Source organism: Enoplosus armatus, chromosome 1 (genome assembly GCF_043641665.1).
Source record: "Enoplosus armatus isolate fEnoArm2 chromosome 1, fEnoArm2.hap1, whole genome shotgun sequence".
In the NCBI taxonomy this organism is placed as follows: Eukaryota; Metazoa; Chordata; class Actinopteri; order Centrarchiformes; family Enoplosidae; genus Enoplosus; species Enoplosus armatus.
In genome coordinates, this window is record NC_092180.1 from 22070196 (window position 1) to 22093563 (window position 23368).

A 23368-nucleotide genomic window follows, 5' to 3' on the forward strand; every position below is an offset into this window, starting at 1 on the left:
CTCATTTGGTTGCAATTTGCATTTTCAGCTGCATTCAGAAATAATGTACTGGTTATTGTTGTACAGTGAAGTGACAGTTTCTCTGTAAGTGGAAGGTGGGGGGTTGTTCTAGGATTACTACAATAGTGAGCTCTTCATTTGAACCTGCAACACCTATAACCTCACTTCATACCTTCCACCCCTCATATAAAAGAAATACTAGGCAGTATAACCTTGGTTGTCGTAGCAACTATGGCATAATGTCAATGTATTTATATTGTGCCATCGGGGTCAGCGCCCTTTAGTTAGCCTGATTGTGTGCCAAGTAAAAGTGTGAAGATCTTCATTTTCTCTTTGTCTCCTGACTACAGCCAGACATTGAGCAGACAGTTGGCCTAACACCTGTTCATTAATCCGTCCATTCTTTAGGTCAGTTCTTAAATAGATACTTTGAGGTAATGAGGGTAAAGACTGATTAGCTCAAAGGCCTAATGGCCATTGTCTCACACATGCACACAATGACACAGTTTATCATAGATACAGCAGATGTAATATTTTTTTCTAATGTTATATTCATTTTTGCAGATGTTACTGAAATATAGCTATTACAATTGTTAATAATAATTTAAATATTAGGTACATTTTTCAATTAGATCAGAGCACAAATGTTGATTGTATGATTGCACAGCAATAGACACTGACTTGCAACCACACACACAACACACAAACACACAGGCAGACGCATATACACGAGCAGAGCCAGTCTTCCTCCATTTTTCCTCTTATTTCTCAGCAGCAGTGCAGTCAGCTGCAGGTCACATGACTAGCTTGCCTGCTCTCACTGAGCATGCTCAGACCCATCAGTGTTGTCAGGCAAAATATAAGACAGCAGTAGGAGCAGAGATCTGCAATAGATAAACACACAGACTAACACACACCAGCTGGATTGCTCGCAGACGCACACCACAAGCAGAGAGACAGACGCTGTAGAATCGGGGGATTGCGTCTCTGGCCCCTCTAATATCTTATTTTAATGGGCTTATTGTCATCTATCGTTTCAGTGGAAAACAGCCGCCGAGACATAGAGGCAGGTGTGCCCTTTAAGAGGGGGAGCAGCTGAGGCAAGGACAGCATCCGAGTCTCCATCCTCTGTGGAGGTAAGTGTGGATGGATGGGGTGGGGGGAGGGGAAAATCCGCCTGACTGCATCTGTGTTTGTGTTTAATATTATCAGAAGGAGGAATGGGGACAGTGGTGGTGGATGTGGGGGGTGGGGGGGGGTTCGTTCGTCGGTGACTCTATTGGTATGTGAGACGACAGAGGCTGTGGGAATGGCGGGGAGTGGGGGCGGTGGAGGACTGTAGATGCTAGCTGGGTTGAGGACATGGCAGGGTAGCAGACACATAGAGAAAAGGTCTGAAGATCTGAAGTGGAAGACGTGGTGATGACGGGAGTGCCGTGTTTAATGGGGTGTAGCTGACGTCTGCAAGGGTGTTTTAGACAAGAAAGCAGCCAAACTGTAACAGGAAAAAGGACGGATATCCATAATCAGCAAGAGAAAAACACAGTATTATGATTATTTTGTGTGGACATGTAGATAATAGCCAGATAATGGTAGAGATGGGGTTAGTGTCTTATGTTGGTGCAGCAAACAAAAAGGAAATGAACAATTGGTGTTAATTTAATTATATTGACCTATATACATCATAGATGCCGTCATGCTTAATGGTTTTGTAAAGCCAGTCTGTCCTGTAGTGCCATCCAGTCTTTGTCTGCAAATGTCTCATGATTCAGTCCGAATAAACAGAAGAAATTCTTTATTATTTTGGTTAGATGTGCACTAGACTATGTGCATTTTAATTTGTATTCTGATTCTGCAGTGTGAAACATGCAACTCTGCATCTGCAGCTTTAAGACTTGTTAAAAAGACACCATGTTCATTGTTTACATGTCCGACACAAAATGTGACGGGCCGCTAAGAGACACAGTGTGCTGTAGCTGCCTGTGTTATATCAGTCATGTTGCTTACCCTTGCAGGTTTACTTCTGATTTTATCATAATTTATCTTTAAAATTGGACCATATAAAATTCAAGATCTTTTTTTTCCTCATCATGACAGCTGTGACTATTCCTTTATACTATTATTTTATTATGTTAAATCATTAAGAAATGTCTTTGATTTTTTTTTACTTGACACCCTGTGGCCACAATGTACTGTCCTTATGATAACCCAGGAAACTACGTGGCATTTCAAAAATGTCCTCCCTTTTGTTTGCCAGGCAAATCAAAAACGTCAGTCTAAACATCAGCAGATGTGCTGTTTCCGCTGTGTGTCTATAAGTGTGCCAGCCTTTTGCTGCTTCAATATTAATAGATGAAGTTCCTGGTAAAAAAACAAAAAAACAAACAAACAAAATAAAGAAATTGAGACATCCTGGGCACTGAACGTACAGCACATATCTCCCACACATTCTCTCCACAGTGATTAATGCCACTCTGAAAGGAGGCAGAGATGGCTGTTGCTAGGATACATGGCAAGGTGAAGTGCAGACCATTTAAAGAAAAGAAGAGGAGGGCACCATTTACAAAGCATGGCATCACTGGAGATGGCCTCTTTGTTTCATGTTTTCTTCCTGTGCTGAATTTGAATTTCTATTTCTCTAAGGTTTTGCAGTTCCAAGGAGTGCAGAAGAAAGAGAGGTGGTCAGTCAAAGCTCTCCGGTTTTCTGCTCTCGTTCCTTCCACCTGGAAATAGGCTGCAATGGTTGGCAGTATTCAAAGGCCTAAACCTGTCTGAGTGAGCCCTATGAACAGCAGACCCAATGGTAAGACAGATAGAATCCTATTGGTGTAATCCCTGCATATGATTAAGCTGTGTCGCCCATTCATGGTTTTGTTTAAGATTTAGAAAGTGGTAAATTAAATAAAATGACATTTCTGTGGCTACTCACAGACGTCCAGACTTTCCATAGTCTCAAGTTTCAAAGTACATTAAATACATTAAATGCTGTAGGTTTGTGCAACAGGGCGTCCAGGTTTCAGGCTTTGCCGGAAATTACGAGACATAGTTATTTTTCTCAAAAAAGACAGATATTTGTATTAATTGTCAGTTGAATTCAGAGAATATCCTGTCTTTTAGAAATAAATCACGCCTCTTTTTCTTCTCTCTCTTTGACATGCTATATAAAGCAGTGTTTTGAAGCCCTTGAACGGGAGGCTAAATAGGGAGATGTGAGAAAGGATGTGAGATGAAAGGATGATAGAAAGAGGTTGCATCTTCTTTCCCCTCCACTATAATGGCCTTTTCACAATGTGTCGGCCCACAGGACATCAAAGGCCAGTGTTGGACAGACGAGGAGTCGGACGGGGAGAACGAGTCGGAGCAGTTCCTGTATGGCATTCAGGTACATTACCCTTCCTACAGTAAATCTATATGTTTGTCAGGATGCTGAAATTTTGTTTTCAACACTGATGCACGTCAGTATTACCAGCTTTTTAATATCAAAATAATACCATACTGTTATTTAAAAAAAAAAAATTACTCTAGTCAAACTAGTTGTTTCAAATTAGGTAGGATGTGTTTTCCTGACGTACAAGTTCTACTGCTGTAATATGTTGGCAGGGTAAAAAACACACAGTAATTTGACCATTTAACCATGAATAACCTCTGCAAACTAGCCCTTACTTTTCAAGATATTGTCATAGACCTGTTGGTGTTTGTCAAGGGCAATTGTTTGACCTGATGGTGGCGCCAGACAATAAGTCAGGGAGTCATTCTTTTGTGGATTAGACCAAATGTCATAGCAATGTGGTGAATAGTTGTTGAGATATTTTGCCCTGGTAGTGTAGAACAGACGGACCGGCTGACTGAAATTTTTTTATCCCAATGCCTCGCTGCTAGCAGAACAAACATTTAAATTCATCTGAAGCAAGATATTCTGTTAAAATGTAAGGCATGTGTCAATGTTTCATAAGGTTCTGGGCTTGGTCTCCACTAGGAGTTTTTGCAAACTGACAATGACATTTACCACTAAAGTACAATGCAGGTTTAGTACTATCACCCTATGCAACCTTAAGCATCAATCTCAAGCACCACTGTCAAATTCATTTCCGTGGCCGTCATTTAATGTAATGTAATCTCATCTCGTAAACTTCAATGCTTTCACTTCCATATACGATCTTAATCTGTTAGTCGTCCTTTTTTACCGTTATCTTCCAAGTCTTGTGATTGAAATGTAAATCCAGTCTGGGACTTAAAGCTCATTTCTATGCAGTCTGAGAACATGAAAGCGGCGTAGTGAAGATAAGGATGAAAGTGTTGGATCTGTTCTACACACTCAGAGCCAAGGATATGAGAGTCTGATTTCAAGTCTAGACACCAGGGACACTTATGACAAACTTAGGTCAACTATTATTATTAATACTTGAAAATGCTATTTATGGAGGATACCAAATGTGCTGAGGTAGCCACAGAACATATTAAATGACAGGATATAAAACGGTCAGTGAAAAATTCCAGAAATATATAATTTTACTTTGCTTGTAATGCAATAATTAATTACCAATGTTTGATAAGGTGCACACATCTTATTCATAAAGATTGTCATTGCCTGAACAAAATGTTTTGTTCCTTCCTTTTTATCAAACATCATGTTATGTAACTGTCTGATTTTATGTGCTTGATGTTGGATCAGAGCTTGGAAAAGCTGACTAAATGGAACAAGCCATGTTGAACTGGACTTCCTAATTGCTTAAAGGCAAATTCTTATATTTTACAGCTGGGATTTAATTTCATGACACGCCAATGCCGTGAGAACCTGGTCTGGAGCGGGGTTGAAAAGATTGAGTAGCTCAGCTGATTTGAAAGCACTATGTGTAGCGATTGAGAGTGTGTGAAAAACATGTCAGCAAGTGAGCACAGAGGTCTAAACAGATAACTAAAAGTAATGGATAAACAGTTGAAATAGTTAGCTAAAAATAATGGATAAATGCTTGAAACCTTGAGCTTCTGCGACTACAAGTGGATGTAGTATGAATACAAACTTGACCAAACCGACCTAAACACTGACAGTTCAATTGTGTGCAAACATGATTGTAACAGTACCTTTGATATAATCAAATGTGTTATACAACAACCCCTTCAAAATCATTTTAAACTTCAGATTATCATGACGGGTCAAGGAAGGGTAATTGAATTCACCTGACAGGGCTTTGGGGGTACGTCAGACAAAACAGGTTGGGAACCACTGTTATATAGCGTGTTCTGTGCTGTAATTGTGACCGGCCTTAATGCCCTGCTTGTTACAGGGGAGCTGTGCTGCTGACCTGTACCGCCACCCTCAACTGGATGCAGATATTGAGGCAGTAAAAGATATCTACACTGACAGCGCTGTCTCTGTTAGGTACAGCACACACACACGCACACGCACACACACACACACACACACACACACACACACGCACACACACACACACACACACACACACACACACACACAAACTGTTTGAGACCTGTTTTGAAATATCTTGAAACAAGCAAGATAACCAATTGATGGTAGGATTCAGTTTGCTTCTTCCACTTCTTAATTTGCCATATGCTGTACACGGGCACGATTCAAAGATAATATGTACTAATTATAACAAGGCACTGTCTGGCAAAATAGGAAAAAAAATAACTGTTATTTTTCTCCCTTAAGGGATAATCAGTTGAAAAGGTTGGAGTGTAATGCATCCCATTACTTATGGTAAATGAACTGAATCTGTTGTTGTGTCTCTGAACAGGGAGTATGGAACCATCGATGACGTGGACATTGATCTTCATATTAACATCGGTTTCTTAGATGTGAGTCAGCATTCTTCTCTCTCTGCACACACCTCCTCCGTCTTTGCCTATTACTATTCCAGCGTTGACATTTTGCAAAGTAACACATCATTTATAATACATTGCATGCTCATAATTTATTCATGTAATGAGAAATGGCCCTAATTAGGATGCTAACTCTGTATATTTGTGTGTATGTGTGTATGTGTGTGTGTGTCTGACTCAGGAGGAGGTTGCGACAGCTTGGAAAGTTATCAGAACAGAGCCCATTATTCTGAGACTGCGCTTTTCTCTTTCTCAGTACCTCGATGGGCCTGGTGAGTAAAGATGTCAGTGTGGATGTTGGTTTTCTGGGAGGGACTTTAGGTATTTGTGCCACTCACTGAGCGTAGGAGGTGAGTACAATATGTGCTATACAAGAGGGAGAGTGAAAGAAAGAGAGTGTGTGTGTATCTGTGTAATAATGTTAGTCATCTTTACTCAGAGCCGTCAGTAGAAGTGTTCCAGCCCTCCAATAAAGAAGGCTTCAGCCTGGGCCTGCAACTCAAAAAGTAAGTCATGTGGTCTGTTGTATTATGTTATGTTATATTATATATAATGTTTTATAGTGAAATTGTGTATTGTAGATTTCATAATTTAACCTCATTTTGCACAGCCAAATGTGCAGCAGCAGAAATACAAGTAACAAAATCCGTATTTTTCAATTTAAAGTTACCAATAGACCTACAAAATAGATGAATAAAGCATAAACATTTCATTGTAGTCTTTAGTGTTTGTAATCTTTTGGTTGACTAATCCGCTCACACAAAATAATAATGTACAAGAGCCAGGTTCGCTCACATTTCTTCCTGCTCGACTCTCCTTTTTTTTGTAACATGGCAGGATCCTGAGTACGTTCACCTCACAGCAGTGGAAGCACCTCAGTAATGAGTTCCTCAAGGCCCAACAGGAGAAGAGGCACAGCTGGTTCAAAGCTGGAGGAACCATCAAGAAGTTCCGCGCCGGGCTCAGCATCTTCTCCCCCATACCCAAGTAGGTCTCTCTCTCTCTCACTCTGCATCACTTTCATCTACACAACCATGGTTTGTTGCCATGTTTTACATACAGCATGCTGCACATTTTAGGATAGTAACTGACACTCCAATCCAGAATAAATGTAAGCTGTAAATCATCATTCACAACATTTTCAAACAAATGTGCATGTATTGACATTTTTGACAATATCTGATAAGTGCTATTGCAGATATTGTTTCATTTCATTGCAAAATCATCACATCTGTTGTTTCCAGTAGTACAGCTCACCTATTCTTCTGTGATTGTGATGCTTGATTTGGATGATGATGTCTGTTTTTGTTGTTATGATTTATTTCTAAACACTTCACTGTTTCCAAGTGTGTGCAATTACTCAAAGCGAAGAGCACAGATTAATTTACCTCAAGTACAGAAAACAATTTTAGTGGGGTTTTTTTGCGTAACATCTACAGTTTGTTCTTGCATTGTTTCCACGGCAGGTAGATATTTGTTATACTGTGATATGCTTTCTCCTGTAACTCAAGTGAAAGCAATTCTTATAAATATTAGAAAGGGGCAAATTTCAGTTGTCACAAAGGTTTTTAGGAAAAAACAAATAGCTGTAGATTAACTTTATTGATTTACAATTGGTTGGTAATTATAATTTTGGAATGGCTTATTATTGAATAATAAATAATATATACTTTTAATTCTGAAGAATAAATCATATAAAGGTGTAGGGTACACTATGCACCCCTACGTTTTAGTGATTCAACCTGTACATGGTCACAAAACATTCTTAATACCTCATTGTGGAGATGTCTTCACCAGGAAGTATCCTGTTTCACAGGGATGATGTCTACAGTATGTCTATTTTACGTGTTACTTTTATGTTGCATCTCTATTTTATGTCTTTCTTTTGTTTTCCACCTTCATTCTTTTGTGAATCAGGAGATTTCTGAGGGGATCAGGCTAAAATGCTATCCATCTGGCCAACAAACTGCGAGCTGTTAAGACAGTGATGGAAATACTTTATGAGTGTTTGTCTGTGAAAGAACAGTAGCAAAGAAGACAAGCAGGGGAGAAGAAACTCTGACACAGCATCTTGCAGATTGACTGAAATTCCAAATTTGACACACTCAACCAATTTCCCCAAGGGGGAAATACTCTTCTCAGCCTCTGTCTTTCTCCGATATGCTTTTGACAGTTATGGGTGCACAGGGATTAAATCCCGGCCCACTCGATGGAGGTCAGCTTCACTAACTACTAGGCTGTCTTGACATCCTCAAGACTTGACAGGAGTCTCATGTCAAGAGAGTACATGGATGATGTACTGAGAGGGATGGTGGAAGTGAACACTGGTTCTTGTATATTTACAGTTTGTGACTTACTGAACTACTGCCCAAACAGATTTCTGTTGTCTAAGCTAGTATAACGCTGTAAGTGTCTAGAGCTGAGTGAACATCACCCAGGTACTGACCATGTAAACACGTGGCAGTCTTATTATACAAGATTACAGCTGAGGAGATGTTGCAAATGATGTCATTGATAATTAAGAGTGTATTCATTAGGCCTTTGAAGCTTTGAAGCCAAGCCCTCCACCAGTCATTTTTACAAAGACGTGGACAATGACAACGTTAGCACTGTCTCATCGTGCATGAATTGTGTCTTTCTTTTTTTCTAGGTCTCCAAGTTTTCCTCTGATCCAAGACACAGTTCTAAAAGGGAAGCTGAGTGTCCCTGAGCTGAGAGTGACCCGCCTGATGAACCGCTCTATCTCATGTACCATGAAGAACCCTAAAGGGGAGCTCTTCAGCTACCCACCAAACAGCCAGGTCAGTACCAGTCTGGACAAATACATCTTTCAGATTTGGAGTCAGATACCTTTCATTTTAAAGTTGTATTTGTAGAATTAACAAATTAATTTCCACTGTCCTCCCACTTACATGTCTTTAATGTGTCTCGCTCACATATCAAGTTGTGGTCCTTGTAAACCTTATACTCACAATTCTTTCACAATGAGTTCAAAACCATTCACAATTCCACAAAATGTTGATGACGAAGGCTGTTTTTAAAGGCGCACTGTGTATTTTCCTTTTCTGTTTCAATCCACTGTGACCCACTCTGACCCTCTTCTCAGTCACCCACCACCTGCACTGTTCCCACCTGAGCCTTTTCCTTACCCCCACCGTAACATGGCTGGTGAGGCTGGTTTCCCATAATGCTTTGTCTTCACTTGACTCATCAGACTGTGGCTGTCCCGGCGGCCAGGGCCCCAGCGCAGATTACCACGAGGCAGCTGATTGAATTGTTTTTCTCATCCCAGGCGGGCGGCCACTGCAAGAACATCCCCACCTTGGAGTATGGCTTCTTAGTGCAGGTTAGACCTCAAGGAGATCTGAGTCTCCTTAACAAGGCGCCTACAAACAGTCCTTTGAGAGTCCTTCCACAGCATGTAATAGTATATAATAGTTTACAGTATATTTTTTTACCTAACCCTAACCCTAACGGCTCAGGTACGTACTGTTCGTATGTAAGCAACAATAAAGGCCCACCTTACAATCTGTTCGGATGTGAGGGCCCTATCGTATCAGCTATTTATGTGGTAGATTGTGTATCTGCTGGTAGCTGACAGTGACAAGGGAGGGGGTGCATTGTTGTACTAGGACCTTGTAACAGGGTAAGCCAGCCATAATTGCAGTACAAAATCATAGCTTTGTAACAATTCTGCTGCCAAACTAGTCTTTATTCCTTTACATGGAAGTGCTGGCGGTGGGAGTGACAACTGGGGTTTCCACTGTACTTTTCTCCAAAACAGATAATGAAGTACTCAGAGCAGAGGATCCCCACGCTCAACGAGTACTGCGTGGTGTGTGATGAGCAGCACGTCTTTCAGAACGGATCCATGCTGAAGGTATCAGAGACGAGAGAGAGAAACACACAGTATAGATTTATAATTGAATGATTCCATATTGGTTAAGAAAAAGTTATGAACAGCATGTACGTGAGATTTTCTCTCCCTATTAGTATCATGATCCTGTTAATGGTTGTTGTGAGGGAGCAAGACAAAGAGTGAAGAAGAGAGTGTGTGTCAGTATATGCGTGCATGAGTGTGTAGATATGTAGTACACATTGAAATAAGTGTATTTTCATCCCTCTCTGTCTATGTGCATGTGTGTGTGTTTATATAGCCGGCTGTGTGCACCAGGGAGCTGTGTGTGTTCTCCTTCTACACTCTGGGTGTGATGTCCGGAGCTGCAGAGGAAGTAGCCACTGGAGCAGAGGTGACAACAACACCACACATAATATACGATATAATTTTTTTCCTGCAATGATTTATTCTTATTTCCCAAAAAATCCCATTGGAATCTAGATCAAAGAGTATGAAACACATGAAAGAAAAACACAAGTTATATAAACATATATATGTTACTGGAATTGAGCAGGTTACACTGACTCAATAAAAGCATCATAATAATGATAACAGCATCGGATAAAGGCATAAAATGTAAAGGTAGATTACCTCTCTCCCCAGGTGGTGGACCTGCTTGTGGCTATGTGTCGAGCTGCTCTTGAGTCTCCCCGTAAAAGCATCATCTTTGAGCCCTACCCATCAGTCGTCGACCCCAATGACCCCAAGACTCTTGCCTTCAACCCAAAGGTCAGCATCCTCACTGCTGGAATCAGGATCACTGACTAACTCAATGCACAAATTTCATTCCAAGATGACACATCAATCTGTGAAACACGACGCCTACTCTGTTAAAACCACTGCTGCTGTCAGAACAAAACCAGGAAATATCACTGTAGTTATTCACAAACTCAATGCATGAAGTTCTGTAACAGTAATGCTTAAGATTATAATATTAGTTGTATCGTTGAAGTATAGCGCAGTGGGTATCAGTTAACATTATTTTTCATGGATAGGAAGAATTTAGAAATACTAAACAAATTTCTACCTGTACAAGTGATTTGAGATGCCTGTATGTTGTTCCCTCTCTCATTGCATACAATGGATGTTTGGCTCAACCGATGAACACAGAAGAAGAATTATGAGAGACTGCAGAAAGCACTGGACAGCGTCATGTCCATTCGGGAAATGACCCAGGTACAAGAAGGAGGTGGGGGGGGGGGCACAGTGGATTAAGGCTACAGTTAAGCTTGATGTATAATGTTTACGATATCTAAAGTCTAATCTAAAGTGTTTCAGTTTATATCAGATTGTTATTCCCGTCCACCCCATGACTGAAAATGTTACACTTTACATTTTTATCTTTTACTCTTCTTCTCTCTATTGCTTGTTTACCAACTGTGGCCTTACTGCATCTGTACTTTGTATAAAACACATCATAAAGTCTGTATCTTAACACTTGCTCGTTTGGTTCTTCCAGGGCTCATATCTAGAGATCAAGAAACAGATGGACAAACTTGACCCTTTGGCCCATCCCCTGCTACAGTGGTGAGTCGAGACAGTCTGTTCGAAGAATGACTTTACTTTGCATGTTAACAGGGTTGGATTTCATTTCAGAAAATAATATGCAGGACTGCTCATCAGTAGAGAGCAGTATCAAACATCATCATATGATCATGGACAACACAATAATGCTTATCAGTTTATGCCAATAGGCCTTTTTCACGGAAGACATTTTGACATGTCACAGTAGGAAAAGCACAGCGGTAAATAATAAAGTGATGGCTGAATTCCATTTAGCTGCTTTGGTTTCAGGGTCCTGGTATTGTGCAAGTTGGCTCACTGTCATGACTTACTGGAACACTTGAATAGAACAGAGCCATCGTTAATGTTATTAGTTAACACCTATGCTCTTCATACTGACAAGTCAAAATGTATGCTTTGTGGTTCAAGCAAAATGTAGCACTATGTTGGGTGCAAATTCTGTTACTCATTATTTTATTTCTTTTTCGGTCCTCTCTCTGTCTTCCTGCAGGATTATTTCCAGTAACAGGTCTCATATTGTCAAGCTGCCTCTGAGTAGGGTAGGGAACCAGAGTGACATCCTGTCAAGTGTCCTATATATCAAATTCGTTTTTTAAATGCTACAATATGTAATTTCATGGTTCATACTCATTCTCTATCTATCTGTCTGTTTGTCTCTCTCTTGCTCTCACGTGTCCCTCATGATCTCATTGTGATAGCAACTGAAATTCATGCACACCTCCCACCAGTTCCTGCTGCTCAGCAGCCCCCCGGCCAAGGAGGCTCGTTTTCGCACTGCCAAGAAGCTATACGGCAGCACCTTTGCCTTCCAGTGAGTCCACTTTGTTCCTCCCATTAGCTGACACAGTAGTCATACAATCAAAGTCACTGAATTACTAGCTTATAGCTTTTAAGAGTTCAAATCATGTAGACTGTTACGTATAAAATAATTAGCAGTTATATTGTGAAGCTTGTGGCTGTTGGGCATATATAATGTGAGAAATCACTTACTGTAAATAATTGATCTCAAATCAAGCATAGTCACTAATATGCATGCATAATTTAGCATTACAGCAGTACTCTGTCAAACATGAACACGTGTAAGTGTAACACCTGGTCATTATGTTGCGGATGGAGGAGCCACTCTAGCAGATTTTTATGGAACCACAACAAACAACAGCACAGAGCAGTGGCCGTTCTCTTGGACAGAGAAACCACCTTGCCAAGCCAGCACATGGAGCCAGCAACGTCTGTGAGATAGAGATTTGTACTGTAGCAGATGGGGCTTTGCTGAATATTTAAGATACACACGGCCCATCTGGGCACTCGCAGGGTACAACCGACTCATGAGCACTGCTAACAGTCTCTCTTTAGGCTGGTTAGTACTACAAATTTAATAATTCTCAACAGTAAACGCCAAATTTGTATGTTAGCTTGGCTGCCATCGTTTTATATTGACATAAATAGAAACAGACAAAATATAAATACATGTTCAGAGTCAGTTTAATGAGATTTCAAAGGGAATCCATAAACGGCTGATGAGTTGAAGTAAGAACTTTTTCCTGTTTATTTATTCGACCTTGGGAAGAACTCCGTACTACTTCAAAACTAGATAAAAATAACTGCACTTATGACACTCCTGTGACCGTCGTATTTTATTTTAAGACAGTCCAGATACCTACAATGGGAGATGTTTTCATACAACCCACCCTGTACTGAAAGACAGCAGTGATGGCTTGTCAGCTTTGATCTTCATCTTCAATACTTTCAACATTTTTTTTAGTATTCAATTATATAAATTTGGAGGACTGTGATGATGTAACAGACTGTCCCAAAATGTCCTTGCACAAATTGTATAAATAGATGACTACAGTAGCTCTTTTGTGGTTGGCAGAGGACAGCTTGAATCTTATCTCATGAATTTGTAGGTTTTACAAAATACTAGTTTTAATACTAGCTTTTTACTGTATTAATTCATGACATCTTCAAATACAGTAAATAATATAATAATAAATAATTATAATATAATAGTAAAATTTAATTTGTTACTCCCTGTTAATGAATCAAAGGACTCAGACAAAATGCGCCACAGTGTTATTTTATCATGGCATGGATCTGGACACTACACGTCAGCGATTGCACCTTGAGATCCACGCTGTTAATATTCACACAGCACTTTTGTTTTATCTCTTCTTTCTTATCTCTCCCTCTCTCTACACTTGCTCTAGTGGTTCCCATATAGAGAACTGGCACTCTGTTCTGAGAAATGGACTAGTCAATGCCTCTTATACCAAACTGCAGGTACGTAAAACCCTTGCAGTTGGCTGGAATTTACGATGCATCTCCTCTCGGACAGTAAACCTGCTTTCAGACAGAGCAGGCTCGCTGTCCGGCTGATTCATTTTTGCAGTTAATGGATGCCAGCTTCCCTTTCGTCAGCTTTGCAATTGGCATTTTAGCGAGCAGAGCACACTGGGAGATTTTTCCTGGCCAATGTCGGCTGCTTTTTTTTGCGTCCGGCAGCAGCAGACGGCACGCCTCTTCCTGTTGTGGGACAAAGGGAGGGGGCTGTGGTGTCGGCTGTGATGCCAGGAGTCTGCCTGTGTGCCCTGGTGGGGTTAACCACCTAGAGCACTGAGTAGGTTAGGTCTGACCCCGAAGGATGCAAAGGACAAGCTTCATGGTAGTGAGTATAGACTTCCTGTGGGTGATTAAGGAGAGCTTCCATAAAAGGTCAGTAACTGGCACCACTCATTATCTATTCAGACTTGGGTCAAATCATTTAAAGAGTTCATTTAAACCTAGTTGATACCAGATGGGTACAATTCACTAAATCAGGACCATAAAGATGGTTTCAAGGCAAAAGCAGAAAACCACACTTGTTTTACTCTGCAGCCATCTCCATCTTCATATTGTTCTGCCAAGGTTGGTGTTACACTTTGTGACCCAGGTCTGCAAAAGATAAATAAATAATAATATAAGAAAAGAAGAAGTGAGCACTAGAGAGCGCATAATTGTCTCATTTGCACAATATGGACGATAATGACTGCTCTGAGACAGACCGGCATGTCCTGAAAATAGATAAAACACAATTAAATCAGAAATCTCAAGGATCTTTGAAACTTCCACGTCGCCCGTGATTGCTCTATCACGCTGATGTGTTTCATTTATGCCTTTTTTTGTTCTTCCAACTTTTTGAACTCTCCATCTTTGATCTCGCCTCAGTGCTCGCCCGCCTCCTCTTTCTCCTCTCCTTTTCACCTTGAGCATTGACACCCTCCCCCTTCCTCTGTCATTGTGTTTCACAGGAGGGCCAGGAGTGAGTCTGCCTCCAGCTCCAGCCATCACACAAAACCTCTCGTCTATTCTTCCTTTTTGATTTCTTCCAAATGTGCCACGTCCTGACCTCCATCTCCCTCACATTTTATTCCGAAACTCTCAAGTTGCTCTTTGTTCTTCCTCTCGTTTCCCCCTTGGTATCACTGTGGCTTATTGTCCATGTTACACCTGTGGTCCTTTCGTTTTTCTCATTCTGGAAATTCTTATGTGGAGGCTCATCATCATCAGTCATCCTCATACCATCTTTACCTTCAAGTCAGCATACATGGTCTTATTTCTCATGTCAGCACTGCTTGATTACCTGAACACTTTTTTTATACACATTTCATTCAAAAAATTCAAGAGCATCACCTGATCTTCACTGGACTACATTATGTTAAAGAAAAAGATATGTTGGCACTGTATGGATTATAGGAGATGTCTCAGATCACTGGAATAATAAAACTATCTTTTCTTTCTTTGGCTCTTTGCCATCGGTCTTTGGACTTTCGTGTGTGTGTGCGTGTGTGTGTGTGCGTGTGTGTGTGTGTGTGTGTGTGTGTGTGTGTATTTAGTATGCTTGGTTGGTGGGGTTTGCCAGGTAAACTGCCACAGAAACATATAAAACACTTAAACATGCTTTCATGTGATTTAACTCCAGTAGAACTGGTATGTATTGCACTGTATGTGTGAGTACATCCGTGTGTGTGTGTGTGTGTGTGTGTGTGTGTGTGTGTGTGAGTGAGAGGCTGTCCTGTGCAACTGCTCAGTGACCCTTCCTTCCTTCCTGCTCTTTTCAAACCCAAGCTGCATGGGGCAGCGTATGGAAAGGGCATCTATCTGAGCCCCATCTCCAGCATATCTTTTGGATACTCAGGTAGGAACGGCTCATTCCTCACCACTCCCCAGCCCCCTGTGCCCCCTCCCTCTCTCTTTTTTTTCCCACCACGTTGACTGAGTATGCTCTGTGTTTGTAATATGGCCTGAACACTTCATTTTCACATGTGGGAGCTTTCCATGCTATCTTGTTGTCCCGCTCTGTGTTGTGTATCCATTTTGGGTGCTGGGCCTTGGGCCTTTTCTCTGAGCTTGTGTGCCGCCTACCATACCATACATTATGCTGTGGCTGTGTAAACGGGGACAGTCAGTGAATGTGTTACCTTGTACTTTGTTGGCTTTTTATATTGTTTTCTTCTCACAGGGTGGGGGTTTAGAGCCATTCAAACTTAACTATAAGTCCTTACCTTACTTCCCCTTGTGTATTTCTGCTGAAACACAATTTCTGAGGTTGGTTTTGAGGCCATACTATGGTGGTCTGGTTTTGGTGCTGGTTATGTGGACAGCAGGTTGCTAAATGGGTCCACCTGTTATTTGTTACTATTAACAAGCCCCTAAGTAATGGTTTCCCAGTTTTAAGGATGGGTATGGAATTCATTATTCCATTTGTTATATTCATTTGGCTGACTGTGTCTTTGCTCAATCAAAACCAGTAAATATGAATAAAATAATATTATTATAATAATAATAAAATACTTCGGTTGATGGCACAAATGATCAGAACTAATGATACTATCTAAAGCACACAGTTTTGCTAATAAAAATGATAACAGTGGTACTTGCTGTATCATCTTTTTGTGTTGATACTGAATGTTGCAGTTCGTGTAGAAATATTCAGTAGCATTATTGAGCAATAACCTTCATATGAAGGTTAGCACTGTGGGAAATTATTTCTCTGTTCAAGACCACTAGAGGAAGGTTTTTCTCAGCTTGAGTGACTCGAGGTAAGGTCGTTCTGACTCAGGACTTTTTTTGCTCTCTGTGTGCTGTTTCTTGCAGGAATGGGGAAAGGACAGCACCGCATGCCCACCAAAGATGAACTGGTGCAGCGTTACAACCGCATGAACACCATACCACAGGTGAAGGAGCTGGGCATGTTACGGCCTCACAGATGTATTGAATTCATAGATGAGGGCTGTTGCTCAAGAGGCAGAACGTATTTTAGAATTTCTATGCTTCAGATGTTTCATACAATCACTACGTCCTGATTCTGACTATTAGACTCTGTGCTGTTTCAGTGTTTGTAATTATTAAATGTTGAACTGTCCTCTGGACACCATCATTAGCTGAGTTAGATCATGATACTGACTGTAGCAGCTTGGTGGGACCTAACTGTTGTCTCTTTTTTCAATAGAGCCGTCCAATACAATCAAGGTTTCTTCAGAGTCGAAATCTGAACTGCATCGCTCTGTGTGAAGGTAATAACAAGCAGAAGGTATACTACGTGTTAAAGCTAAGATATTGGTGGATATGTGGCATTAGTTTGATTAATAAACTCTCTAAAAAAATACACATTTAAAACAACAAAACAAATATAACACAGTGTATATTAATTTCCTAAAACACACTTTTTAGTAAATGCATTCTGTCCTTTATCCAACTTGAAAACCATTCACAAAAGAAAAGCAGAACAGGAAGAAAATGCAATAAAGTCAGACCATTAAAATCTAAATAAGCCTGGGTAATGTGACTAGTGTATTAATGTCATTGCAATTATCATAATAAATAAACAAGAAATAAAGTGCATTAGTGAGGATAATAACTGAGTTTAAGCCCTTAAGCTGCAGTATATCTTATGTAGTATTACAGTATGTAATTCCAAAAGCAACACCAACACTATTACTACAACCAATAATAATAGAACATCAAGAAAGTACAGTAAATACAAACTGCCAATACAAATGTATTAATTTTGGTGAAACATGCTTCTCTCTTTTAAACAGTTATCACATCTAAGGATCTGCAGAAACACGGTAACATCTGGGTGTGTCCAGTATCCGACCACGTCTGTACTCGCTTCTTTTTTGTGTAAGTATTCCCAACACTTTTAACTAATTTCCACAGAATTACAAAATAACAGAATAAATGTGCTGATGGTTAAGGTTAAGTAGGTTCCTCTCAGGTTGTAGCCTTTCAATATGATGTTTAAAACAAAGTTTTGGAGCCCAGCAAATAAAACATGGCATCCACTCTGGCTGCTGATGTTATTTCTTTGAGTCCACGCTTTGAGTTCACGAGTTCAAGCTTTGGACACACGCATTCACCGGATGGAAAAGTCTATTATCATGTCCACTGCTGTCTTCTGAGTTGGAAATTAGATCTGAGATGGCCTGCAATCAAATTTAAATTGCAGCTAAATGTAATTCAATTCTGAACTTGTGCTGAGTGTATGGTTGTATTTTTCAGCTTGAAGAAAAGGTTGATATTGTTGGAATATAAACAAGATGGTTTGTTGTGTCAGAACAATGCCTCCTCTAAAATTACTGTAATCCACTTGCTTCCTAGACAAGAACAACTCACAGAGGCTAATCTTTCTATGGAAAGGTTACTTTTCTATAATTTGTATCATGCCTTGTCAAGAATAAACTGAAACTATTTGTCTTTAAACTGGGCCCTTATACCACCAAGTCATAGCAGCATACAGTACAACAGAAAAATTGAGGGATTGAGCAAGAGAGGACGATTAAAACTTAAGCAGCTGTTGATGAAAGGATGAAAAGAAACCATATGTGAACTAATCTATGTATATGTGCAGGTATGAGGATGGCCAAGTAGGAGATGCCAACATCAACACCCAGGAGCCTAAGGTGCAGAAGGAGATCATGCGTGTGATTGGGACCCAGATCTACTCCAGCTAATGGAGGTTCTCCATACGTCTCTCTGGCGGAGGCACACAGGCAGGCAGACAGCGAATGTTTGGGCGAGCTGACCTCAGGCCTGGTATTGAAGGCTGAGGGAGCTCTTGAGCACATTATTTCTAAAGTCGTTTTGTTCTGGTCCTCTCATTTTCCTCTGTCTCCTTTGTTCCTCATCTCTGAGTGGTTACACATTACATGTTCATTCAGTTAAGTTAAACCTGGTTAAAGTCAGTCTGCTTTTCTCAGTTCATGTCACTTTCCAACAGAACCGTAACACACTGATGAGAAAAGGAAGTAGTCACTGGTATGGCTCTACTCACATACACACACTTTCAGACCCAGGGTCGACTGGGCTTTCTCCTTTTTGCTGCACTTTTACTGATCCTTTAGACTAATTATCTCCATATATCATTTCTCTTTGTGAATATACAGTAAAAAAAAAATCATTCCAAATGATAATCCTTTGTGGCAAATAAGTGATGGATTTACATGCAAATAGAAGTTTGTTCTCTTATCGTGTTTGCAAAGGTATTATCTCTGATCTGTTTATTTAATATTCATTGACTAAAGACATGAATTGAGGTCTGTGACATGGTTATATGAGGGGCAAGCACTGCTTTGTCATTTTGTCCTTGTTCCCTGGATGATGCTCCCAGAATCCAATAAGCGAGATGTGGTTTGAACTCAAGTTGCATACACTATAGGCACTTTGTTTTTATGAAATGTGAAAATCCAGACATTAATAGTATTAAAACAGTTCTGATTGATGATGCACTTTCAAAACCTCACAGCCCCCAAATGTCAAACCAACAGGAATAAAAACGGGGGGTCAACAACAAGAGTCACACAATTTCCTTACAGCTCCGTTTAACGATATTCTTGGTTTTGACATTTAATGAAATGATGCTCTGTTATGCAGAAGGGCTTGTATTGCTACGGATCCCTCTGAGAATTAATAGTCTGAAGCTTTTTGCACTTTCAGATGCTTTTAGTTCATTGTTTGTGGGGTTTTTTTTTTGGGCTAGCTTCTGTTCCTCTAGCCTTCGCTCCACAATTATTTTTGAATATTTCTTACATCTGCCTGTCTGAAAAGCTGAAATATGGTGCTGGAGTAAATTGTTCATATAAGAAAAATGGGTATCTACCACTATACTTGAGCAGCTTGACGTTCTGATGAGGATAAAACAAATATGTCATATTCATCAGCTTCAGTGCTAATAAGGTTTTGATTCTACATCTATGTTAAAGACTCATGAGAGATGTATTTCTTGACCGCTAACAAAATAATTGCTAATAGTGTATCAAGGCCCATCTGCAGCGAGTTTGGTTTGATGTCTCTCTGCTCCCTAGGTGTCAAAAATTGCTTAATGGAAGATATATCAGGGTAAAACCTTAAACTCAAATTGAAGCTGTGAGGTTTACCCCTCACAACAGCAATACAGATGCAGTATCGCAATTAATTATACATATATCACCATCCTCTCTCTCTTGCTGAAATAAAAAACAGTGGATTGGATTTAATCTGTGGACATGTTATATGTGTTGCCTATGTTCTATGTTCAAAAAAACTACCACTCTTTGTGTATGAACTACACTCCCCATTGGATCCACAACCTACAAAATCCACTGTACAGAAAATCATGAACAATTTTACCAAACTATCTACTGACAGTGTCCAGTCCAGGGGAGTTCACATCCTGCGCGCCCCTACCTAATGGACACTGGATGTTATAGATCTGCATTAATGTGCAATTCTATGGTTTCACCTTGGAGAATGGCAACCTTGTATAGCTAATCAAGTTTATCAGTTAGTCATGTACTGTATGTATGTATGTATGTACGTACGTGTGGGTTTGTATTTTCTTGACATTATACTAGACATTGCACTTATTCAACGTTTGCCTAAACTGGAGAAATGGACTGTCCTCGGACCTGCAGTAGACGGGTAATGGAGGAAAAAGGGGAAAAAAGTATTTATGGAGTCAGCAAGACTATAATATCCAACATCCTAACCATGTCTGTACTGGGGCTTTCAGTGTCTCCAGGAACTAAAAAAAATTCTGACTACTGAATGGACTTTGAGGCACCGAAAGAGAGCAAATTGTAAATAAGGACATTGGAGACCTTGATGAATTGTATTGCCCAGAAAGAAGTGGACATGTACAGCTTACTCATTGTGTTGTGGGACTGTGCTAATAGCTGATGCCTGTTTTTGCCAAGAGGTTTGAGCTGCGAGTCTCTTTGAGAATCTTTTCTCTGGCTGTCTGTCTCTGGTGAGTCATGTTTTCAAAGATGATGTTGACGACAATGATGGTGATTATGATGATGAAAGGCGACGATGCAGGAAAAAAAAAAGAATAAAGCCTGATTTTGCACAGTTTTACACACAGTCTCCTTTTCTTTGATGTCTCTGTGGATAATAGTGTGACCATTAAATGTAGAATCAGCTTTTGTGGCTGAGGCTTTGTGCTAGCATTTTTGGGCAGATGGGGGCACCATTACTCCACCAACATATTCGCAGACCACCAGAGTCCTATATTCTATTTGAAGTCTAGTCTTAAGATCAAACCAGACTTATTTCATATTCATAACTTTCACATGTATAATTACTTGAAAAAGTTCATGTAATAATGGGTGAAGTATAATGCTTTGTGTAATTACAGTTTGCGGTTTCCATATGAATCAAATTTCCTCTTAAGTTCATGTGGTGACGTAAATCAATTATCTGCAATCAGCACCTCTATTCATAGAGCCATTATATCCTGCATTATAAAAAACTGAAACATGCTTGGTATAAATATAATTTGAGTGGTTTGTGTGTGTTGGTTACACATAACTAAATATGCTCCTTACGTGATTCTCGTGAAAATACTGTACCTCAATGCTACCCCTGAAGAAAGACAAAGATAGAAAATGATAAACAAAATATCTCATGTCATTCTATTACCACATACATTGTTAATATACATACTGTGCAAATGGGAATTTTAAGGAGAGGTCTAGTGATACCTGAAAAAGGGATATAACCTATGAATTGTTCAGATAAATGGTAATACTATCTATACACCCCATCATACTAAACTATTAAAACAATATAAGTAAATTATAGAAACATAACACCACAGTCCTTAAGCATGACATCCCCATTCAAACAGATTGTCCTTTCAAAAGTTATTGATTTGGTTCTGGAGGAAGTGGTGCAGGGCAAACCATTACATTGGCATGTACTGCAGTAGCTACAGGCTTGCTAAAACTACATCTAAATGTTTTCAATCTATTGCATCACAAATTCATTCAAGTTCACATCGATTTCTTCAAATCTAATCTCTCCTGGTTAAATATGGCAGGGTATGCTTTCACCTCAAAAAGAGCAGATCACTAATAGTTGTTGACCAGCCAATTGCTCAGTCTGCCCTCCCTCTCTCTCACTGTCTGACTTTCTCTCTCTGACCACAGAAAGCTCTACTCTTTCAAATCCACCGAACACATCTCATCGCTGCTCCCCTGCAAAAGTCCAGTCCGATGGCTGTTTTGGCAGAGGAGGCCCTGTATGTGTATGACAAGTGCTGGGTGTGTAGAGAGTGGGCCTAATCATGGGGAAGCTGAAGCACTCCTGGACCCTTGAAAGGCACTTTTATGTGTGTATTTGTGGCTACTGATAATTGGGCCCCTCCCTTTGTGAGCTGACCCATCTGACAGGGCCTGTGGCTGGGCCCTTGTACTGATATCTGTATATGTGTGTGTGACTAGCAGATGATGTGTATGGTTCATGTGTTACTATGATCTCTGATACCTGGCCCTCATGTTGGACACGGTCCCCTGGTTTGGCTTTGTCCCCCATTACCAAAGCCAGCTGGCTGGTGGCACACAACTGCACATCGCTTAGATCCTACCGAGGCTTCTCCTTGTGTAGTTCAATCATCCACCACTGAGGGGAGCTCTGGTGTTATTCTACTTTGCCCTGTTTCAACTGCTTTCTTTGCATACTTAGCACACACGCACTTGGTATTAGCACACACACACACACATGCAGGTAAACACACACACACACACACACACACACACACACACACACACACACACTACACAGTGGTTGTTTGGTCAGATAAAGGAGTAGTGACGGGAGGGCACAGGGTCACTGAGGGTGTCTGGCCCTCGGCGGAAGCAACTGCTCCCAACCTCCCTCTCTCCTGCCTCCGTAATAAGTGTGACCGTTTGATTTCTGCACAAAAGGAGCAATTACAGGGAGTTGTTTAATCACCCACACTTTTATTGAGCTTGGGGTCTCTTAGCTTGCAGCTCAGGCCCCCGTCGTCGGCAGCAGCGGGCGACAGGAGTGACAGAGAAGGTCGGTGGTTTAACGGGGCGCGAAGGGGTCTCGTTTGAGTTAAGACTTCGCAGGCTACTCTGCACGCTGCGGAGGCCCCCGGGACAGAGACAAAGAGGTAGACGAGACCAGAAGACAGCCTGGCCAGCCAGGCAGAGAGATAGATGGACTTAACAGAGAGACGGAGACTAAAGGGCAGAGTTTGGGGGACACATCAGAATCAGAATCACTTTATTCGCCAAGGAGGGTAAATGTGCAGGAGTTTCTCTCAGTTGTGTTTGCACAGAGTTAGGACGGCAATTTATGCAGTGAGTCAAAACAAAAGAGGTATTCAGGTATATGACAGTTGCACTTGTTGAGCACGAGGTGTGGTGAATTCCCAGGAGTGCAACGGAGCCAGTGTCTAGTGATTTTTAGAGAGAAATGCTGGAAATAAGCTACAGTATGAACAAAGGCACAGTCATGATTCCTGAACCTTACAAGCAGTGTAGCATGCATGGACTTGTGTGGACATTGTGAGAGCAGGGATGGCATACAAAAATGTTGTTTTTTTTTTAACAAAGAGAGAGAAGAAAAACAACAGAATTCGATTTTCCTACTTTACAGTCAGCCCAGAGCCCCAGTAAGCCCAAACTCCCATTCAAAACAGTACCAAGCACTGTCAGTGTCAGTGCTTTTTATTGAATTTTCAGCCCGGGTGTTACTCTATATTTGTGTGCATGCGGAGTGCCTCCTCCTCCTCCTCCTACTCCCTGGATATGAATGATGGAGTACAAGTCCTTG

The 23368-nt window shown here is 40.6% G+C and overlaps 1 protein-coding gene across 1 annotated transcript; it reads left to right on the top strand.

The window, feature by feature from the left end:
• The first annotated feature begins 3274 nt into the window (after positions 1-3274).
• LOC139282918 (protein mono-ADP-ribosyltransferase PARP6) lies at positions 3275-18258 on the top strand. The gene is made up of 21 exons (XM_070902830.1): positions 3275-3382; positions 5286-5380; positions 5760-5820; positions 6026-6116; positions 6284-6350; positions 6682-6831; positions 8495-8645; positions 9059-9190; positions 9629-9724; positions 10002-10094; positions 10346-10471; positions 10853-10918; positions 11202-11269; positions 11757-11805; positions 11965-12077; positions 13474-13546; positions 15371-15440; positions 16400-16479; positions 16755-16818; positions 17344-17428; positions 18156-18258. Exons 1-21 carry the CDS (start codon positions 3275-3277, stop codon positions 18256-18258), a joined length of 1941 nt encoding a protein of 646 aa, XP_070758931.1.
• Positions 18259-23368: the final 5110 nt, after the last annotated feature.